Raw genomic sequence first — 20,041 nt, forward strand, 5'->3', positions numbered from 1 at the left:
GTTAATCATGCATGATAACTTCCATGCATGTAACTTCTTCTTCTTAATTCATTGCATGATTAATCTACATTAATCATGTATGATGAATCAAAATTCAACTTGGTTTAATTTGAGTCTAACTCAAATTCAACCAACTTGAGTCTAACTCAAGTCTAGGCTATCCATGAGCTTAATTATTTCTTTAGTCAAACTAAAATGAACTCATCTTCAAATAAAGTGTTATTTGTGTGTGACCTAATATGTTCTCGTAACGTTGACAATGTCTCTAAAATCCATTTTAGAAACATAAGTAATGAGCGGCATCTAGTAATGCATCATTGCTACCCAAGTGACAAGAATATTAAGATCCGACATAACCTTCGTGACTATGATAATGTATGACCATGTCCTTTTATCCTCGATATCTAGATTGATCAATGAGGCATAGACCGTGTCATCCTCTTATCAATCTTTGTGTTTTTTGATTCTCAAGTAGACTCACTTAAGCAAATGAGCTCAATATCTCATATTGACTCATTTGAGCATGACCATGCATTTCGTGGTCCTACTCTATCAAGAGGCCGCAAGATATTACTCCTGTTATATGAGAGGGATAGATCTCATCTACATCACTTACATCCCTCCACATAATTTGTTACATACCTAGTGATTGCCTTTATAGTCCACCCTGTTACGAGTGATGTTTGACGATACCAAAGTACATAACTTCTTATGGAGTGGAAGAAGGGAGTGTAGATAAGATATAAATGATGTGTAACCTAAATTTTGAGCCTCCTGCATTAAGTTATGGTTCCGTGTCAATTGATACATGACTGAGTTTTTGTAAATAAGCTCTACTCAGATAAGAAAATTATGGAACTGAGGCTTTAGGACATGATAGGACTCAAGGGCAATATAGAAATTTATTAGACTTGGATTGAGTCTAATCAAAAATGGATAAGGTTATCAATGGATTTTAACTGATACTTATTGATGGACTTAAAAGATTTGAAATATTAAAACTTGGACATAGAGTGGAAGAGAGAAGTGTAAAGAATCTAGAGACGATGTGCATCCTATTTCTGAACCTTCTACATGAAGTTATGATTTTGTGTCAATTAATGTACAAGTTGAATTTTTACAAACAAACTCTTCACAAATTAGAAGGCCATGAAACTAAGGCTTTAAGGCATGGTGGGACTCAGGGGCAATGCAGAAACCTCTCAATTTTAGATTGGATCCAATCAGAGCTAAGATCATCAATAAGTTTTAGCTGAAACTCATTAATACCTAGAGGATTTGGAATATTAAAACCTAGATATTAAGTGGAAGAGGGGAGTACAGAGAATCTAGAGATGATATACAACACTACTTCTGAGTCTCTTATATAAAGTTATGCTTCTATGTTAATTGATATACAGGTTGAATTTTTGTAAACAAGCTCTGCACAGATAAGAAGGTCATGAATATGAGATTTTAGGACATGATGAGACTTAGGTGCAATATAGAAACTTACTAGACTTGGATTGAGATCAATTAGAGCTGAATAAGGTCATTAATAAATTTTGATCGAAACTTATTGATCGACCTAGAGTGGAAGAGGGGAGTGTAGAGAAGGCATAGATGATGTGCAATTATAATTCTGAGCCTCCTATATAAAATTATAGTTCTTTATCTATTGACACACATGTTGAATTTTTGTAAACAAACTCTATGCATATAATACAATGAAGCTAGGGCTTTAGGGTATAATGAGACTCAGAGGCAATGCAAAAACCTCGTAGTATTGGATTGGATTCAGAATACTATGGTTTGAGAAATCAAAATTATGTGGTGTTGATTTTGAAGGTTCAATAACACTTCGGTATTGATTTTCAAAGTTCAACACCACTATATTGCTGGGTTCGAGCAATCAGAATACTAGGGTGTTAGTTTTAAAGGTCCAACATCACTTTGGTGTTGATTTTCAAAGTTTAACACCCCTATGTTACTGGGTTCAAGAAATCAGAATACTGTGATACTGATTTTGAAAGTTCAACACTACTTTGATGTTGATTTTAAAAATTCAACATCATTGTGTTGCTGGACAGAACACTGTGATATTAGTTTTAAAGGTTCGACACCATTTTGATATTCGTTTTCAAAGTTCAACATAATTATGTTGCAAGGTTCAAGAAATCAAAACATTATGGTATTTATTTTAAAAGTTCAATACTATTTTGGTATTGGTTTTCAAAGTCCAATATTACCGTGTTGTTGGGTTTGAAAAAATTATGTTGCAAGGTTCAAGAAATCAAAACATTATGGTATTTATTTTAAAAGTTCAATACTATTTTGGTATTGGTTTTCAAAGTCCAATATTACCGTGTTGTTGGGTTTGAAAATTTAAAATATTATAGTATTGATTTTGAAGGTTCTAAACACTATTTTAATATTGATTTTCAAAGTTCAACGTTATTGTATTACTGGATTTGAAAAATCAAAATACTATAGTATAGATTTTTAAAATTCAATATCATTTTGCAGGATTGGCCCTAGGTCAAGGCAACCAGGGCGACTACCCAAGGGTCACAAATTGATAGGGCCCTAATTTTTGGACGAGGAGGGGGCCGAGAGGGAGGGGTTGGTGGAAGTGGAGGAGGCGGGAGGAGGAGGTTGAGGGAAGCGGCGATGAGGGTGTAGAGGATTAGGAACTCTATGAGGAAGGACCAGGTGGACCCGAGGGAGTGGGCGTGGCTCCACCGGAACCCGACGATCGCCGGCTGCTCCGCAAGCCAATATGTGATCCCGGCGGCTGCTCTTCCTCCTCCTCTAGTTCTCCTCCTCCCTTGCTAGCGCTGATGCTTGTGGTCAGGCTGCTATTGATCGCCATCATCTCCATGGATCTTTTCCTTCAAAATCCAAATCAAAATCGCAACTTGAACGCGTACGCTCATTCGATTTCGTAAGCGTCGGTGCTGCCGTCAATGAAGGAAGATGATTGATCATACATAAAAAGATCCTTTCCATTAACTTCCGTAATCATAATAATACTAATAAAATAGTCGATAATAATAACATAGAAAAATTATTAAATTTTATTATCATGGTCAACCTTTTTTTCAATGAGAAAGACTTCGGATTTCATGTTCAGGTCATTTCATTAAGTTCTGTACCAACATCTGAAAACGATATTAAAATTTTGCATTTGTGGTGATTTAGTTTATTTAAGTTGTTGTTTTTATATATTTTCATAAATATATGACCTAAAATGAAATTATCCCTTTCTAGAAAATATTAGGGGGCATTTGGTTTGAAAATTTTTTTTCTATTTTCTATTTTTCTATTTTTTTTATTTTCTGATCTAGTTTTTAGAAAATATAAAATGTGTTTGGTATGATATATTATTTTTTATTTTCTAGAAAAAAATTTAAAAAATACGTTTGGTTTGTTAATATGCAAAATTATAAATAAAATAATATTTTTTAATAAAAAAACCATCTTATTCATGAAAAAGGAAAAATCAGGCCAAATCTATCATTCTAATATGCAATATAAAAAAATATCTTCCATTGCATAATGTCGACATATGAATTTATGCACCGCATAACATGCAACTAAAATTATGCATCAGAAGAGTAGTGTTTCTAATGCTTCTTTGTGTCTTTGAGAAAGTGGATTATCTACGACCAACTCTTGCCCCGTGCCATTAACTTCCATTTCATCATGCTAATTCATCTCAATGCTCCTAATTTATTTGATGACGAACCAAGAGTCATCTATCTTTAGTATTAATTAAGCGAAATTCGAACACTTTGAATTATTTTAAAAAAACTACAAGTGACTTTGGATTGTAGAAACTATCAAATTATTACAAAACACAACCGAGATTAAGTGATACAACACTAGAAGCCATAGCCTTGAGGTGCACATCCAAAATCCAACAAATTTGGAGCCGCCACCGTGGCGGGCGGCGGCAAGAAAGGCAGCTGCGTTGATCGCCACGCTCGATGGTTGCAAAGCCTCGACGGCTAGTTGCTCCTGCCCTGCCCGTCGCCTCCGCTTGCACCCGCTCCAGCATGCTCTGCAGCAGGCCAAGCTTAGGCAACCCGAGCGCCTCGACGTCGGCATCCAGCAGGTCAGCCACCGAGCCCCACGGTCGAAAAATCGCCGCCTCAAGCGCCGCCTTCCTCCTCCTCTCCGCCTCGAGCCGCTCCGCGAGCTGCAACTCCTACCGATCGAGCGCCCGAACTAGGGCCCCGGTGAGGGGGTGGTGCCGAGGGGGAGCAGGCGAGGCGGAGAGGAAGTGGGCGAGCATGGAGTCGACGGAGGGGTGGGCGAAGGAGAAGGGCTTTCCATTGGGGGAGAAGGCGAGGACGGAGAGCTCGTTTGCCTTCATCGCGATCCTTTGACAGCCTCTGCTGCGACATCGGCTTGCTTGCGGGAAAATCGAAAAGGAGCGATGAGGTTTGTCGGGGAGAAATTTGGAGTTGGGCATGCAGCGTAGTGTGTTTTCGTGTTTTCTAATTGTCGGCCGCATTTTCCATTCTCCACATAAAATGATATTTTATCATTTTCTATTTTTTTAGAAAATAACTTCTCATTTTCCAGAGAATGAGATTGGAAAACACAAAACAAACAATAATTTCTAAAAAATAAGAAAATAAAAACAAAAAATGATCAAACCAAACGCCCCCTTATTTTTATGCTGTGAATCTACTAATTAACTTCTATTAAGCTGCAAATATATAAATTAGTGTCTTCCAAAGTAGCACGGAACTTTTAACGAGTGACTAGTTAATCAACTTTTTCTAGTAGTCCATATGTTTAATTTTTGCGTGATAAAATTATTATCTCATACCAATACTACAAAAATACAGCGCATTTGTAATAAAATTTTACAACGAAATATTTTCGTCACAAATTAGGGACGAGCGCATTTGTCATAAATTTACAATGAAATTTATGTCGAAAAAAGTTTAGTTGCCAATTTGGGATGAACAAATTTTTGTTGCCAAATTCGTCGTAATTTAGCGACGAATAAATGGATTCATCGTAATTTTGGCGATGAATAAACGCATTCGTCACCAAATTGGCGACGAACATTATTCGTCGATAAAATTGCGACGAAAAAGTGATTCATCGCCACGTTTAGCGACGAATTCAAGAATTCATCGTAAAGATGGCTAGATTTAATAACTTAGCGATGAAACCTGCATTTTGTCACAAAATGGCGACGAAATGTGTGTTTCGTCAATGTTGGAAATTTGAATGAAAATAAAAGGTGGTGGAAGGAGAAGACTCCTTTGTGAATGGGAATATAGTCCCACATTGGAAGTTTCAAGGCATAGTTGTTGGTTTATATTATGTCACAAACATTGATGTTGTGAACAAAAGCATGAGAAGAGGCTCTCTCTCACGCATGGGTGTGCAGGGGGGTGCAAATCCAGGGCCCGGATTGCACTACCCGCAAGGCAACTTGTGTGCGAGTGCGACCTGCACACATCGAATGTCGGACCGGTCAGGACAAAATTTGTCCAAGCGAATGAACCAACATTTTGCCACTTGAAAATATTTTTATGCAATTTAATGTTGCATGAACGTTGATGCAATTTGATGCATAAACGTATAGAATGCATAAACGTATGAGCATTAATGGCATAAAAGTAACGTCTAGCATGAATGTAACGTCTAGATGAGAGAACCTATATAAGACTCCTAGTCTTAAGCAAAGGAACTCAATTCAAAGGAAATCCACCTATAGTCCCCTCTTTCTTTCCTCTCTGTCGTGATAGCATTCGGGTACTATCTCAGTTCGCCGCGATCTGCCTGTGCTTGGTGGTTAGCGCGGTTCTGTCGTTGTATCCTGGGAAACAGACGTCCGTCGTGACCTCTAAGCACCGCCGGAGGGGACGAATCTGTTTTAAGGAAACTGCGTTGAACGCAGGCCTCGACATCATGACTCTCGGCGACTCGGCTCTCGGCCACTCGGCCACTCGGCGACTCGGCCGACTCAGCACTCGACAACTCGGCCGACTCGACTCTCGGCTCTCGGCCACTCGTGACTCGGCACTCGGTGACTTAGCCGACTCGGATCTCTGCTCAAGAAAACACCAGAAAAACACCAGTCCCTGCTGGCAGCTTGAAATTATCAGTTCAAGCCATCTCTACAGATAAGTTGAATTGTATTGTAATTCAGTAAAATATTAATCTCTCCGGCAAAGATTGTCCAACAATCTTAAAACAGATTCGTGTTCTGTTGACATGGCCACAGAAAAAATTGAGGTGCAACAGACTCAACCTGTGACGGCCCCCTCCGCCCCGATTGGTAATGTTCCAATCGCTCATGGGGAAAGACCAGAGAAGTTCACTGGGTTGAACTTCAAGCGTTGGCAACAGAAGATGCTTTTCTATCTGACCACGCTGAATCTGGCTCGATTCTTGACTGAGGAACCTCCCGAGCATGTTGAGGATGCAACTGTAGTAGAAGCTTGGAATCATTCTGAGTTTCTATGCAGAAACTACATCCTCAATAGCCTTGCCGACTCGCTATATGTTGTGTATAGCATGAAGAGAACGGCTAAGGAGCTGGAGGATGCAGGGGCTAAGAAATTCATTGTGGGCCGATTCCTGGACTACAAGATGGTTGACTCTAAGACTGTAATCAGCCAAGTCCAGGAGCTTCAGGTGATCCTGCATGAGATCCACTCGGAAGACATGGTGCTAAGTGAGACCTTCCAGGTGGCAGCGATCATAGAGAAACTCCCTCCCAGCTGGAAGGACTTCAAGAATTACCTGAAGCATAAGCGAAAGGAGATGAATGTGGAGGACCTTATTGTCCGACTCCGAATCGAGGAAGACAATAAAAGTTCCGAGAGAAAGATGTTCTCTCAGGCTACTGAAAAAGCCAACGTGGTCGAGCACGGTCAAAGCTCGAAACGGAAGAATTCTAAGTCTTCCAAAATTGGACCCAGAGGAGGCGTATCCAAGAAGAAGTTCTCTGGGAAATGCTTCAACTGTGACCGAGTCGGTCACAAATCTTCGGAGTGCAGAAAGCCGAAGAAGAAGCAGGAGGCCAACCTGAACGAGGGACTAGAGGTGGACGACCTCTGTGCTGTGATCACCGAGCTGAACTTGGTATGTTCAAACCCTCGACAATGGTGGATGGACACTGGTGCTACCAGACATGTCTGCTGCAACAAGGAGCTGCTCCACAACTTTGAAGAAGTCAAAGGGGAGAAGCTGTACATGGGGAACTCAGCAACCTCGGACGTAATGGGCCAAGGAAAAGTGGTGCTGAAGATGACCTCGGGCAAGGAGCTCACTCTGAACAATGTGTTGTATGTTCCGGAGGTTCGGAAGAATCTGGTCTCCGGATCACTTTTAAGCAAGCATGGTTTTCGCATTGTATGTGAGTCGGATAGAGTTGTTCTATCCAAGAATGGAGTGTTTGTAGGAAAGGGCTATGTAACTGATGGACTGTTTAAGCTCAGTGTAATGGCTATTCGGCCAAAAATTAATAAGAATGAAAGCTCTTCCACCTATATGCTTGAGTCTTCATGTTTGTGGCATGGTAGACTAGGACATGTTAACTACGATGTACTGCGTAGATTAATTAACATGCAAAGCATACCTACATTCCACCTTGACCCGAAACACAAATGTGAGATTTGTGTTGAAGCAAAAATGATAAGGTCATCCTTTCAACATGTTGAAAGAAGTAATGAACCACTCGGCCTAATCCACACCGATGTATGCGACCTTAAAGGTACACCAACACGTGGTGGGAATAAATACTTCATCACTTTTGTAGATGATAACACAAAGTATTGCTATGTGTATCTTCTCAAAAGTAAAGATGAAGCTATAGAGAAATTTATTCTCTATAAGAATGAGGTTGAAAACCAACTTAATAAGAAGATTAAGGTGGTTCGAAGTGATCGAGGTGGTGAATATGTATCACCATTCGCTGAGTTGTGTGCTGAACATGGAATCAGACACGAAACAACAGCTCCTTATACTCCTCAGCAAAATGGTGTTGCTGAGAGAAAGAATCGTACTCTGAAAGAGATGATGAATGCTCTTCTATTGAGCTCTGGATTACCAGAGTACATGTGGGGGGAAGCTGTGTTAACGGCTAACTACCTTTTAAATAAGGTTCCCCGAAAGAAAATAGAGAAGAGCCCTTATGAGTTATGGAAAGGAAGACAACCATCCTATAAATATTTACGAGTGTGGGGGTGTCTTGCCAAAGTAATGGTGCCTGATCCGAAGAGGATCAAGATAGGACCAAAAACTGTTGATTGCATATTTATAGGATATGCACATAACAGTTGTGCCTATCGATTCCTTGTGTATGAATCTCAAGTACCGGAGATACACAAGAACTCGATTATTGAATCAAGAAATGCTTCATTCTTCGAGCATGTGTTTCCTTATAAGACCCGAGAGGAAGGAAGTTCCTCAAAACGGATATATGAATCACAAGAGGAAGAAGAAGTAGATGAACCAATTGAGGTTGAGCTTAGACGGAGTAAACGAGCTCAGGTAGAAAAATCCTTCGGAATGGATTTTATCACTTTCATGTTGGAAAGTGATCCCCAAACTTACTCAGAAGCAGTGAACTCTTCTGAGGGTCCTCAATGGAAAGAGGCAATTGCATCTGAGATTGATTCTATCTTGCAAAATCATACTTGGGAACTTGTGGATCTTCCCCCGGGGAGTAAACCACTAGGTTGCAAGTGGATTTTCAAGAAGAAAATAAAATCAGATGGCACAATTGATAAGTACAAGGCTCGATTGGTAATTAAAGGTTACCGACAACGTGAAGGCCTTGATTACTTTGATACATATTCTCCGGTGTCGAGAATAACTTCCATCAGAGTATTGTTGGCTATTGCCGCTCTATGGAATCTGGAAATACATCAAATGGATGTAAAGACCGCCTTTCTAAACGGTGATTTAGAAGAGGAAATCTACATGGAACAACCTGAAGGATTTTCTGTGCCAGGACAGAAAAATAAGGTTTGTAGATTGGTAAAGTCATTATACGGCTTGAAACAGGCACCAAAGCAGTGGCATGAAAAGTTTGATAATGTCATGAAGGAATGTGGATTCACAATCAATGAATGTGATAAATGTGTTTACATGAAAGACACAGGAAATGAATATGTCATTTTATGTCTTTATGTAGATGATATACTTATTATTGGGAGTAATGATAAGATAATCAAATCCACTAAAGATATGTTGAATTCAAGATTTGACATGAAAGACATGGGCCTAGCTGATGTGATTCTAGGAATTAAAATTCTTAGAACAGCTGAAGGACTTGTTCTTAGTCAGTCCCACTATGTGGATAAAATACTTGAAAAATTCAACAAGAATGATACTGCGTTGGCACGGACTCCGATAGATATGAGTCAACATCTATCGAAAAATCGAGAAAAGAGTAGCTCTCAGATAGAGTACTCTAGAGTGATTGGAAGTCTGATGTACCTAATGAGTTGTACACGACCAGACTTAGCATACGCAGTAAGTAAACTGAGTAGATACACGAGTAATCCCGGTGTTGAGCACTGGAAAGGGATAACAAGAGTACTGAGGTACTTGAGATATACTCGTGATTATGGACTGCAATATACTAGATATCCGACCGTAATCGAAGGATATAGCGATGCAAATTGGATATCGGACATGAAAGACTCTAAGTCTACAAGTGGATATATATTCACTTTGGGAAGTGCAGCCATATCTTGGAAATCTTCAAAGCAAACCATAATAACCAGATCCACGATGGAATCTGAGTTTGTAGCTCTTGACAAATGTGGTGAAGAGGCTGAATGGTTACGACAATTTCTAGAAGATGTTCCTAGATGGCCGAAACCTGTGCCGACAATCTGCATACATTGCGATAGCCAATCAGCAATTGGTCGAGCACAGAGCCATCTGTATAATGGTAAGTCTAGACATATACGTCGTAGACATAATACTATTAGACAACTACTCTCAACAGGAGTTATCACTGTTGAGATTTCGTGTTCCAGATACTAGAATAATTATCCGACGAAATAGACTCATCTTGATAGAGATGACAGAACTATTCTCTGTATAACAAGTCACACACTCATATTCCGGAGATACCGAAACAAATAAATTCCACGGTCGAACTACCAGAATGGTCTAGAAATCAAAGTTTTAAGTTTAAGTAAAGTAATTTTTTTTTTAACTAGTACTTTATAGTTCTTATTAAAGTTAACTCATTGCAATTCCATCCAGTAAAACGGAAGAATTATAAATTTCCAAAATAATAGATAGAAATACCGCAAATAGGGCCATAGCGACCCCCATTAGTGGTGTAGTCCCCCAGCCCGGAGCTACTTTACCATATTCCGAATTCAGTGGTTTCAATAAATTCCCTACGGTAGTTCGTCTTGGCCCAGATCTAGAACTATCCTCAACGGTTTGTGTAGCCATAAATCCTATTTATTTAATCATTGGTTGAGATCTGTTGACTTTGTATACCATTTCGTTGTAGTTGTAAATAAACGATCTTATTATAGATCCATTGTATTGTGATCTTGAAATTGTCTAAAAATGGAAATAGCAACCCTAATCGCCATCTTTATATCTGGTTTACTTGTAAGCTTTACTGGGTACGCCTTATATACCGCTTTTGGGCAACCCTCTCAACAACTAAGAGATCCATTCGAAGAACACGGGGACTAGTTGAAGTAATGAGTCTCCCTATATGGGAGACTCATTACTTCAATTGAAATAATGAAAAATTATTTTACTTTTTTAGTTGGAACCTTAGGTGGTTCTCGAAAAAAGATAGCGAAAAAAATTATCCCTAAAGTAGAGACTAAAAGGAATGTATAAACCAATGCTTCCATAGATTCGATCGTGGTTTACAATTATAGCTTCCACACCTATTCATTTGGCATCATTTACCATATAGTATAAAATATAAAGATAAAGAAAAGGAAAAGAAAAGATAGTGATTCAAGTCAAGATTTCTTAAGTACTCTAACCCTATGTCAAATAAAAAAAAGAGGCGAAAGATACCAGAGCAATCTTATATCAGACTACTTGTCTCCTTGTAGTTGGATCTCCTATTTTTTGGAATGTTCCAAATTCCACTTGAGCATCCAAATCTGGATCAATACCAGCAAAAACATCTCTGAACAAGGTTCTAGCGCCATGCCAAATGTGTCCGAAAAAGAAGAGCAAAGCAAACGTAGCATGACCAAAAGTGAACCAACCCCTTGGACTGCTACGAAAAACGCCATCAGATTTCAAAGTAGCCCGATCTAATTCAAAAATTTCACCTAATTGGGCACGTCTAGCATATTTTTTAACAGTCACAGGATCACTATAACTGACTCCATTGAGTTCGCCACCATAGAACTCAACAGTTACACCTACTTGTTCAACACTATACTTTGATTCTGCTCTCCTAAAAGGAACATCGGCTCTCACAATTCCGTCTCCATCCACCAAAACCACCGGAAATGTTTCAAAAAAAGTAGGCATACGACGTACAAAAAGCTCGCGCCCTTCTTTATCTCTAAAGACAGGGTGCCCTAACCATCCAACAGCTATTCCATCCCCGTTATCCATTGACCCTGCTCTGAATAATCCCCCTTTTGCCGGATTATTACCAATGTAATCATAAAAAGCTAATTTTTCGGGAATTTTAGACCAAGCTTCCGATAAACTTAGATTTTCGTCTAGTCCGGCACTAACTCTTCGGTATATTTCTTGCTGAAAGTATCCTTGATCCCACTGATAACGAGTGGGACCAAATAATTCGATTGGAGTTGTTGCTGAACCATACCACATAGTTCCAGCAACAACGAAAGCTGCAAAAAAAACAGCGGCGATACTACTGGAAAGTACAGTTTCAATATTGCCCATACGCAATCCTTTGTATAGACGTTGAGGCGGACGGACACTAAGATGGAATAAGCCCGCTAATATGCCCAATGTACCCGCTGCAATATGATGAGAGGCAATTCCTCCGGGAACAAAAGGATCAAAGCCTTCCGCGCCCCATGCAGGACTTACAGGTTGTACTTTTCCGGTTAGTCCATAAGGATCGGACACCCATATTCCAGGACCATACAAACCTGTTACATGAAATGCGCCAAAACCAAAGCAAGCCAACCCTGAGAGAAATAAATGAATTCCAAAGATCTTAGGCAAATCCAAAGAAGGTTTGCCCGTACGTTCATCGCAGAATATTTCTAGGTCCCAATACACCCAATGCCAGATAGCTGCCAAGAAGCACAAACCAGAAAACACAATATGTGCCCCTGCCACACCTTCATAACTCCAAATACCAGGATTCGTTATAGTTCCCCCTGAAATACTCCAACCACCCCACGAATTGGTTATTCCTAAACGAGTCATGAAGGGTATAACGAACATACCTTGTCTCCACATTGGATCGAGAGCGGGGTCAGAGGGATCAAAAACTGCTAATTCGTATAAAGCCATCGAACCGGCCCAACCAGCAACTAGGGCTGTATGCATTATATGGACCGAAAGTAATCGACCAGGATCATTCAATACGACAGTATGAACACGATACCAAGGCAAACCCATGGAAATACCCCTTTATCAAAAAAAAAACTAGACACTATGTCACTTTATTTTATCGCATTGGAATTGGAAAAGACTATACTATGTACCTAACTTTTCAGTAGATTCTGTATGAGAAAAGGTTAATATTTATTCCGTTCCATTGAAAATAAGGGAAAAATTCTGTTCGTAAGAACAAAGAGAAGCGGATCTATTCTATACCCGATAAGTACCAATACGCAATGGGAGGATTACTCCTACTTTCGGGAAACAAATACATAGATACTTGTTTATCATTCCAACGATTGATACGTTAATTAAATTTTATCTTTATTCATTCTGTCTTACTCTATAAACCTTTCAATCTATGTATAAAAATCTATGTATAAAATACAATAAAGAGAAAAAGAGATAAAGATGATAAAGCCATTGTTACGTTTCCATATTAACGCGAAGTATAGTACTCAATTTTGTCTTTAAATTAATGCCCGTTGGTGTTCCAAAAGTACCTTTTCGGAATCCCGGAGAGGAAGATGCAACTTGGGTTGAGTTATAGTGCGACTTGTCAGACATATTGAGTCATATGGAATTTACCCGTTTTCTCCCCCGATCGAGATATCCTCTGTTTCGCCCAAGAAATATTGTATTGAGGGAAGCATCAATCATTCGGAGCGTGAAGTGTAATTAGATCAATTTATTTATATTTGCATTTTGGGATCCATATTATCAATTAGGAGGATTTATGGTTCACTTGGAAAAATAAAAATAAAGTATTCAGGCTCCGTTCAGAAAATACCAAATTGGTAATATATGTATGATTATTACTTGTATTATAAAGGATTCTTGTCCTTACTATATTACTATAAGTAAGATGAGTTACTATAAGAGTGATTTCAAACGTCCAACCAATAACCAACAGAATAGCATGATGAATACATCAAATAGTTGAGTTGGGAAAAGACATGAAACGAATTGAAAAAAAAAAGAAGTGGTACTGAGATTATTTGCCCTATATGTGCAAATAAAATTCGGACAGATCTTTTCCCGGAGTAGAACATGAACCTAAAAGAAATGCAAGGGCCCATTCAGGAACAAGAAAATTGCATCGTGATTTGAATATCGATGAAATAATACATCAATGAAAGAGATTAGTTCAATTTCAATAAGTTCAATAAATTCTTTTTTTTTTATAGGTAAGGAAGCGAGAACACATCTCATGTTTTTTGAAAATGGAAGAAAAACGTTTTTTTTTAGAAAAACCTATTAAGTTAAAGAAAAAAGAAATAGAACAAGAATCGACACATTGATTCTTTTTTCTCCATTTCATTTTGATTTTGAACCGTATGCATCCAAAGGTGCGTGTACGGCTCCTAAAGGACTAAAGGATAGGATTTTGTCCTAATCAACCGACTTTATCGAGAAAGATTACTTTTTTTAGGACAAGAGGTCAAGGAGGAGATCTCGAATACTATTGTTGGTCTCATGGTATATCTCAGTATAGAAGATCAGACTAGGGATCTTTATTTATTTATAAACTCTCCCGGCGGATGGGTAATATCAGGAATAGCTATTTTTGATACTATGCAATTTGTGACGCCCGACGTGCATACAATATGCATGGGAATAGCCGCTTCAATGGCATCTTTCATCCTGGTCGGAGGAGAAATTACCAAACGTCTAGCATTCCCTCACGCTTGGCGCCAATGAGTTTTGATTTGAAAAAAAAAGAAACACTATGCCTTCGCCATATTGAATATGAATAATAAGTAATAATAGCATGGCACTTCGAGTTCGATCTAAACAAACCATTATTTTATTTTATTGTTTTTTCATAACAAGAGATTTTGTATCGAGATAGTAGTATGAAACAAAGGGTATTTCCGATTTGTTGATTTTATGTGTCGGGAGTACATTTCAGCGTCACAAACTTTTTTTCTTCCACACCAGAAGTCTCTTTTTGATATTCATCTTATGAAAATGAAAGAGTACGAAAAAAAAAGATAAATTTTCCTTATTTGATCGTATCAGAAGGGAACTTTGGGATTGCTAAATCATAGATAAGATATCTATATAAAGCAACAGAACCATCATAGTATTTTTTACTCCTACGAAAGGAAGGGTGGTGGCTTCGTGAAGTTTCAAATTTCAGTTAGTTTTGGATGGCTGAAAAAGTTTATAGGCAGTTCAACGAATGGTCATAAGCAACGTAGAAAATCAAAGAAATGAAACAAACAAAGAAACTTTGACATAAAAAGGATAATAAGGGTGAAGAACAATTGGCTCCCCACGAGCAATGACTTCCACATAAATTACCATTTGTAAAGGAATATATTCAAAACCTAACCTGGCGTTGTCTCTGTTCTAGTCTCAATTTCTCAGCATTTGCCATGTCATACTCCCCGTTCTCCAAGCACCTTTGATCAGGCCTCAGCCTTGAATCAGTTGGTGGCAATAATTCCTGCTTGAGATTGAGGATAAGAATAAAAAAATAAACCAAAACTTAAGACAAAGGATGCATGCATAATAAGAAAAACAAGGATTGTAACCTTTAATCCTGGGGTAAGCTCATTCATTGTTATTGCGAACCGTGTGAGATTGTATCGAGTGGGAAATTTAGGGGGCTTGCTACGTTTCCACAATAATTGGGCTTCAGACAACGATTCAGATCCTTTGCCTTTTCCAGAGATATCTCCATTTATATAATGCATGCTCTCATCCCATTTTCCAATGAGTGTTGCTGCAGTTTTGCCATTGCGATCCTGAACTACGCCTTGCACCTACAAATATATTGCACATGGTCATTACTATTCTGTTGGCTGAAAAGCAAATAAATTAACAGTTAAATTTAAAAGGAATTTTAAATGAGAAATGAAAGTGTTGAAAAGCATATGCAAGCAAGATGTGTTTGGATCACCACATAGCGCATAGTACCTTATGTGAGCGAATATGTCATCATATTATAATATTTAATAATAACTATATTTCACCTACAAATAGATTGCACGGGGTGACTTCTATTCTATTGGCTAAATAGCATACAAAAGCTAACAGCAAACTTCGATTAGTTTTAAATGAGAAATGAAGGTGCTAAAACTGCATAGGGCATATACATTAAGTGGTGGCGAATACATGATCATTATTAAAGTACTTATTATTAACTATATTGCAACTGCAAATAGATTATACATGATCATTGTGGCTGATCACTACTATCATATGTGCTGAAAAACAAACAAATCATTAGAGATGCTAAATTAGCAAGTAAATTTGATTAGAATTTTACATGAGAAATGAAGGTGTTAAAAAGCACATGCAGGTAAGCTGGGGCCGCATCACCACATAGAGCATATATGTTATGCAAGCAGATATACAGTCATTGTAATGATATCTATTACTAAATATTGACGAAACAGAATTATCCTTAAAAAATTATAATATAAAATTCACATAAAAGTGTTAACCAAATGCAAATAATTAATAATACTTAAGTTTCTGATACTTAACCTGCACATGAAAACTTGTACAGCATTTGCAAAGAACCAATTTTTTCTTTATGCTTTTCTTTTTCATTCAAGGGAGATTGTCTTCTGATGATAATTATACATTCTTATAATTGTGACAATAATCAATATCTTCAAATTCACAAACGATTCACTAATGCCATGTTTCCCACCACAAAGGAAGGCAATGACTAGGGAAAGAAAGAGGCAAGGAAGAAAATTTTGAAGGTCAGAAAGAGGCAAGGAGAAATACAATCATTTCCTTGGAGGGAAGGAATAATAAAATTTCAAAACTGTTTTTGTTAAAAATATTAACAAAATCATAAAACAAAATGGATTTTAGAGAATAACTTTTAAATTTTGAAGGTCAGATTTGAGTTCCATAAGCACGTGAAAGTGAAGTGAGTTTTTCTTCAAATTGGATAAACGTAATACAGAGAAATTTGGGAAAAGATTTTCTGAGAAAATTTGGAAAAATATTTTCTGCTAAAGGCAGTGAAGGGTAAGAGCAAAATTATGCAAGGATTTAAATGAGAAATGACAATGTTTCTAGAGTAAAACAAACAGGAGAGAAGAAAAAAAAAGGAAAGGAGGAAATTGAAAGACTAAAGATTTGATATTTAATGTCTAGGCATTCAAGTTAAACAAACATAATGTATGATTGAATTATCCTCCTGAAATTGTGATTCTTTAGAAACTTCTGAGTTATCTTTGTTCAATATGATAAATGGTTATTCAAAACACCAGAGCAAACTTGTGATTCACTTTGAGGTTCAACTATAATCTTATAGCAGCTAAATTACCTTGCTCAACTAGCCCTAGAATAGAAGAATACATAGAAAAGCCAAGCAATGCAATAATAACTGAGGAAAAAGATGGGGGATATAGCATCTACTGTGACACCATCATCATCATTACAAAGAGATTTAGGAAGAACAAGGGAAAAAAGTGGCAACCTGATGTGGGTTGCGATCGATTATTGACTGCTCCTTGAATTTTAGCTTGCATGAATATTCACAATTTCCTTGTATGCGCATGGCACCATAATGATCACAATAGAGTTTCCCCAATATAAGATTGTAAATGGAAGTCGTTACCTAAAACAGAAGACTCAAAATCTATATATAGAACCAAAACCAAACTTTTTAAGTAATTCATGCAATACCTAATACCTTGCTCCACTGAAAAATTTCACCATCATCAAATTCAAGGGTGAGTACACCAACTGGATCAAGCTGAATTGAGCGACCCCAAAACTTGCTTTTCAAATTGCTATCTCCCCAGAACTTCCATCCCTTTCCCTCACAATGGCATGCAACAATCATAGGGTGATGACTGACCTACATAAGTCATAAAGAATAAAATTATAACTAGTCCAACCTGTTATGATGCACAGCAGAAGAAAAATAATGGGGAAAAAAACCAAAGGGCATGTGACTTGTATTAACTTCCAAATCATGTTGAATATCCAAGATTAGTCCATCAATAAAAGGAAAATGAATCAAAGTAGAATACACATTTCTAGTCGACCAATTTGAAGTTGGTTTTTGTGCTTGTTTGCCCTTTTCTATTTCTTTTTTTTTTTTTTTGCAATGACTGGTGCATGGATCTAGCAGAGGATAATTCAAACCACACAAAAAAAATCATTCAATTGATTAAAAAGGGAGTGTATAGTCCCTTGTCTAAAATGCCTACGTGCCTGCACTTTTTAGAAAATTATAAAATTTAAAAAGTTACCTTACCATTGTACATTAAACATAATGATCAAATTAATTACAATTGGTATTAATTATCATTTTATCTAATTTTACATTTGTATTGGATCTATTGATGTCACATGTTATAAAAAGTTTCTATTTCTATTGTCATATTATTCTTATTATTGAATCATTTTTTATGATATAATCATTATAAATAATCATTTTATTATAATGAATATTCTTAGGAAGTCAATATCAATTGATAAATAAGTTAATTAGTTAATGCATTTGTTTTATAATTAAAATACTAATTAACTAAATGATTTAATTGATGGTTTAGGCCCAAAGTGGACAATATCATACCATCGTGGAGATGCAGACATCCTTGGAGACCTACAAGTGGTATCAGAGCGAGATCGTTCTTCACCGGACTAACCACCGGAAGAGCCATGATCCAGATCTAATCATGTGGGTTGAACGTTAAACAAAGGAAGTGAATGCTCCCGTGTCTGAATCAAGAGGATCAGACACCAGGCAGGAAGTCCTAGTTGCGGCTAGGCAGGAAGTCCTAGTAGGTCGGATAGACCGAGGGGCAGGAAGTCATAGTTACGGCTAGGCAAAAAGTCCTAGTAGGTCGGGTGGACCGAGGGGCAGGAAGTCCTAATTGTGGCTAGGTAGAAAGTCCTAGTAGGTCGGGTGGACCGAGGGGCAGGAAGTCCTGGTGAGTCAAGAATTCAGACATCAAACAGAGGCTTTCCGTTTAAGAGGGGACTGTGGCCCTTTGTTTGAGAGGGGGATTATTGGGTTGCAAGGGTGTAAACATAGTCCCACATCTAAAGCACATGGAAAAGATCATGGATTTAAAAGGATGAAAGATATCTCCATTGGTATGAGACATTTTGGAGAGAGCCAAAGAACAAAGCCATGAGGGTTTATGCCTAAAGTGGACAATATCATACCATCGTGGAGATGCGGACATCCTTGGGGACCTACACGACTAACTAGACCATGTTTGGCGATCCAGCCTTCCATCCATAAGGGGTTGTGTGTGTGCTAGTAGCCTGTTGCGTTAGCTCTGACGCATCGAGGTCCAGTGCCACCCCAAATCAGACCTTGGAAGGGCCTGGACACAAAGAAGCTCCAAAGAAAAATAGTCCCTCCTTAGCAGAGCAGCTGCGTGGTTACGAGAGAGATATTCTGTATATGACTATTGACTTTTGACTCAACACATCAGCTTACCTCTTGACTACAAGTGCCACGTAGAAGCAGTAGCATTCTGTCACATCACAAGCCTCTCTTTTAAGTCCAGTCGAAAGAGGCATAGATCGATTGACTGGACTGTGCTGAGTTATATACAACCCCATAATTTTGGCTGAAGGGACTATCATAAAATCAAGCCCTGGCGAGGGGCTAGCAAAGTCATGGCCTAGCAAACTAAGATGTTGAGATGCTGGGTGGTTGAGCTGTTGAGATGTTGAGATGCTGAGATGCTAAGATGTCAAGATACCGAGCTACCGAGATTCTAAGTTGCTGAGATGCAGAGCTACTGAGTGGCTTAGAGTTTTGGCTGAGTGGCTGAGAGGCCAAGAAATTGAGAAGCCGAGTAGCCGAAAGGCCCAGTGGTCGAGAGGTCATGGCCGAGTGGTCGGGAAGCCGAGAGGCCGAGTGGCCAAGAAGTCGAGAAGTCAAAAAACGGAGAAGCCGAGTGGCCTAGAGGTTGGGAAGTCAAGATGCAGAGTGGTCGAGAGTCTTGGCGGAATGGTCGAGAGGCTTGGCTGAGTGACCGAGAGGCCAAGTGGCTGGGAGGCTGAGAGGCCAAGTGGCCGGGAGCCCGAGAGAGCGAGTGGCCGGGAGGTAGTGTCCAAAGGGTCGGCAAGCCGAGAGGCCAAGTGGCCGAGAGGTTGGGAAGCCAAGAGGCCGAGTGGTGGAGTGGTCATGGCAGAGAGGTCAGGAAGTTGAGAGGTCGAGTGGTCGAGCGGCAGAATGGTCAAATGGTTGAATGGCCGAGAGGGCGAGAAGTCAGAAAGCCGAGAGGCGGAGTGGTCAAGAGGTCATGAAGCGGAGAGGCCGTGATCGCCAAGAGGTCGGTAAGCCGAGAAGTCGAAAGACCGAGTGACCGAGAGGTCGGGAAGCCGAGAGGTCGTGGATGAAAGATCGAAAAGCCAAGTGGCCGAGAGGGCGAGAGGTCAAATCATTAGCATAGTGGTAGGAATCCAGGTCTATCGTAAGGAGGAGCTGCTAGAGAGGAGCTAGGAGGGCTAAGAGTGTCAGGTCTGACAGGAAGGTGAGTTGCTAGCG

At 38.9% G+C, this 20,041-nt stretch overlaps 1 protein-coding gene and 1 pseudogene across 1 annotated transcript; both read right to left on the bottom strand.

The window, feature by feature from the left end:
- Positions 1-3,863: 3,863 nt before the first annotated feature.
- On the bottom strand, positions 3,864-4,357 carry LOC141829161 (agamous-like MADS-box protein AGL62; annotated as a pseudogene).
- Positions 4,358-14,875: 10,518 nt separating this feature from the next.
- LOC141829162 (oxysterol-binding protein-related protein 1C-like) lies at positions 14,876-19,680 on the bottom strand. The gene is made up of 5 exons (XM_074716579.1): positions 19,528-19,680; positions 17,216-17,383; positions 17,000-17,140; positions 15,090-15,320; positions 14,876-15,001 (listed from the first exon to the last, which is right to left on the bottom strand). The coding sequence occupies exons 1-5, from the start codon at positions 19,678-19,680 to the stop codon at positions 14,876-14,878; spliced, it is 819 nt and encodes a 272-aa protein (XP_074572680.1).
- Between the last annotated feature and the right edge of the window lie 361 nt (positions 19,681-20,041).

The sequence above is a fragment of the Curcuma longa genome, chromosome 5, assembly GCF_044706935.1.
Source record: "Curcuma longa cultivar G26 ecotype Majalengka, Jawa Barat chromosome 5, ITB_CL_G26_1.1, whole genome shotgun sequence".
Lineage (NCBI taxonomy): Eukaryota > Viridiplantae > Streptophyta > Magnoliopsida > Zingiberales > Zingiberaceae > Curcuma > Curcuma longa.

What these genes read in the sequence shown, in the direction of transcription:
- LOC141829162 (XM_074716579.1), bottom strand. Translation starts at nt 19,680, where the DNA reads ATGACCACTCCACCACTCGGCCTCTTGGCTTCCCAACCTCTCGGCCAC. An exon ending in AAATTTTTCAGTGGAGCAAG is followed by an intron (nt 17,141 to 17,215) that starts GTATTAGGTATT and finishes CTTCTGTTTTAG; the next exon opens with GTAACGACTTCCATTTACAA. An exon ending in TCGATCGCAACCCACATCAG is followed by an intron (nt 15,321 to 16,999) that starts GTTGCCACTTTT and finishes ATATATTTGTAG; the next exon opens with GTGCAAGGCGTAGTTCAGGA.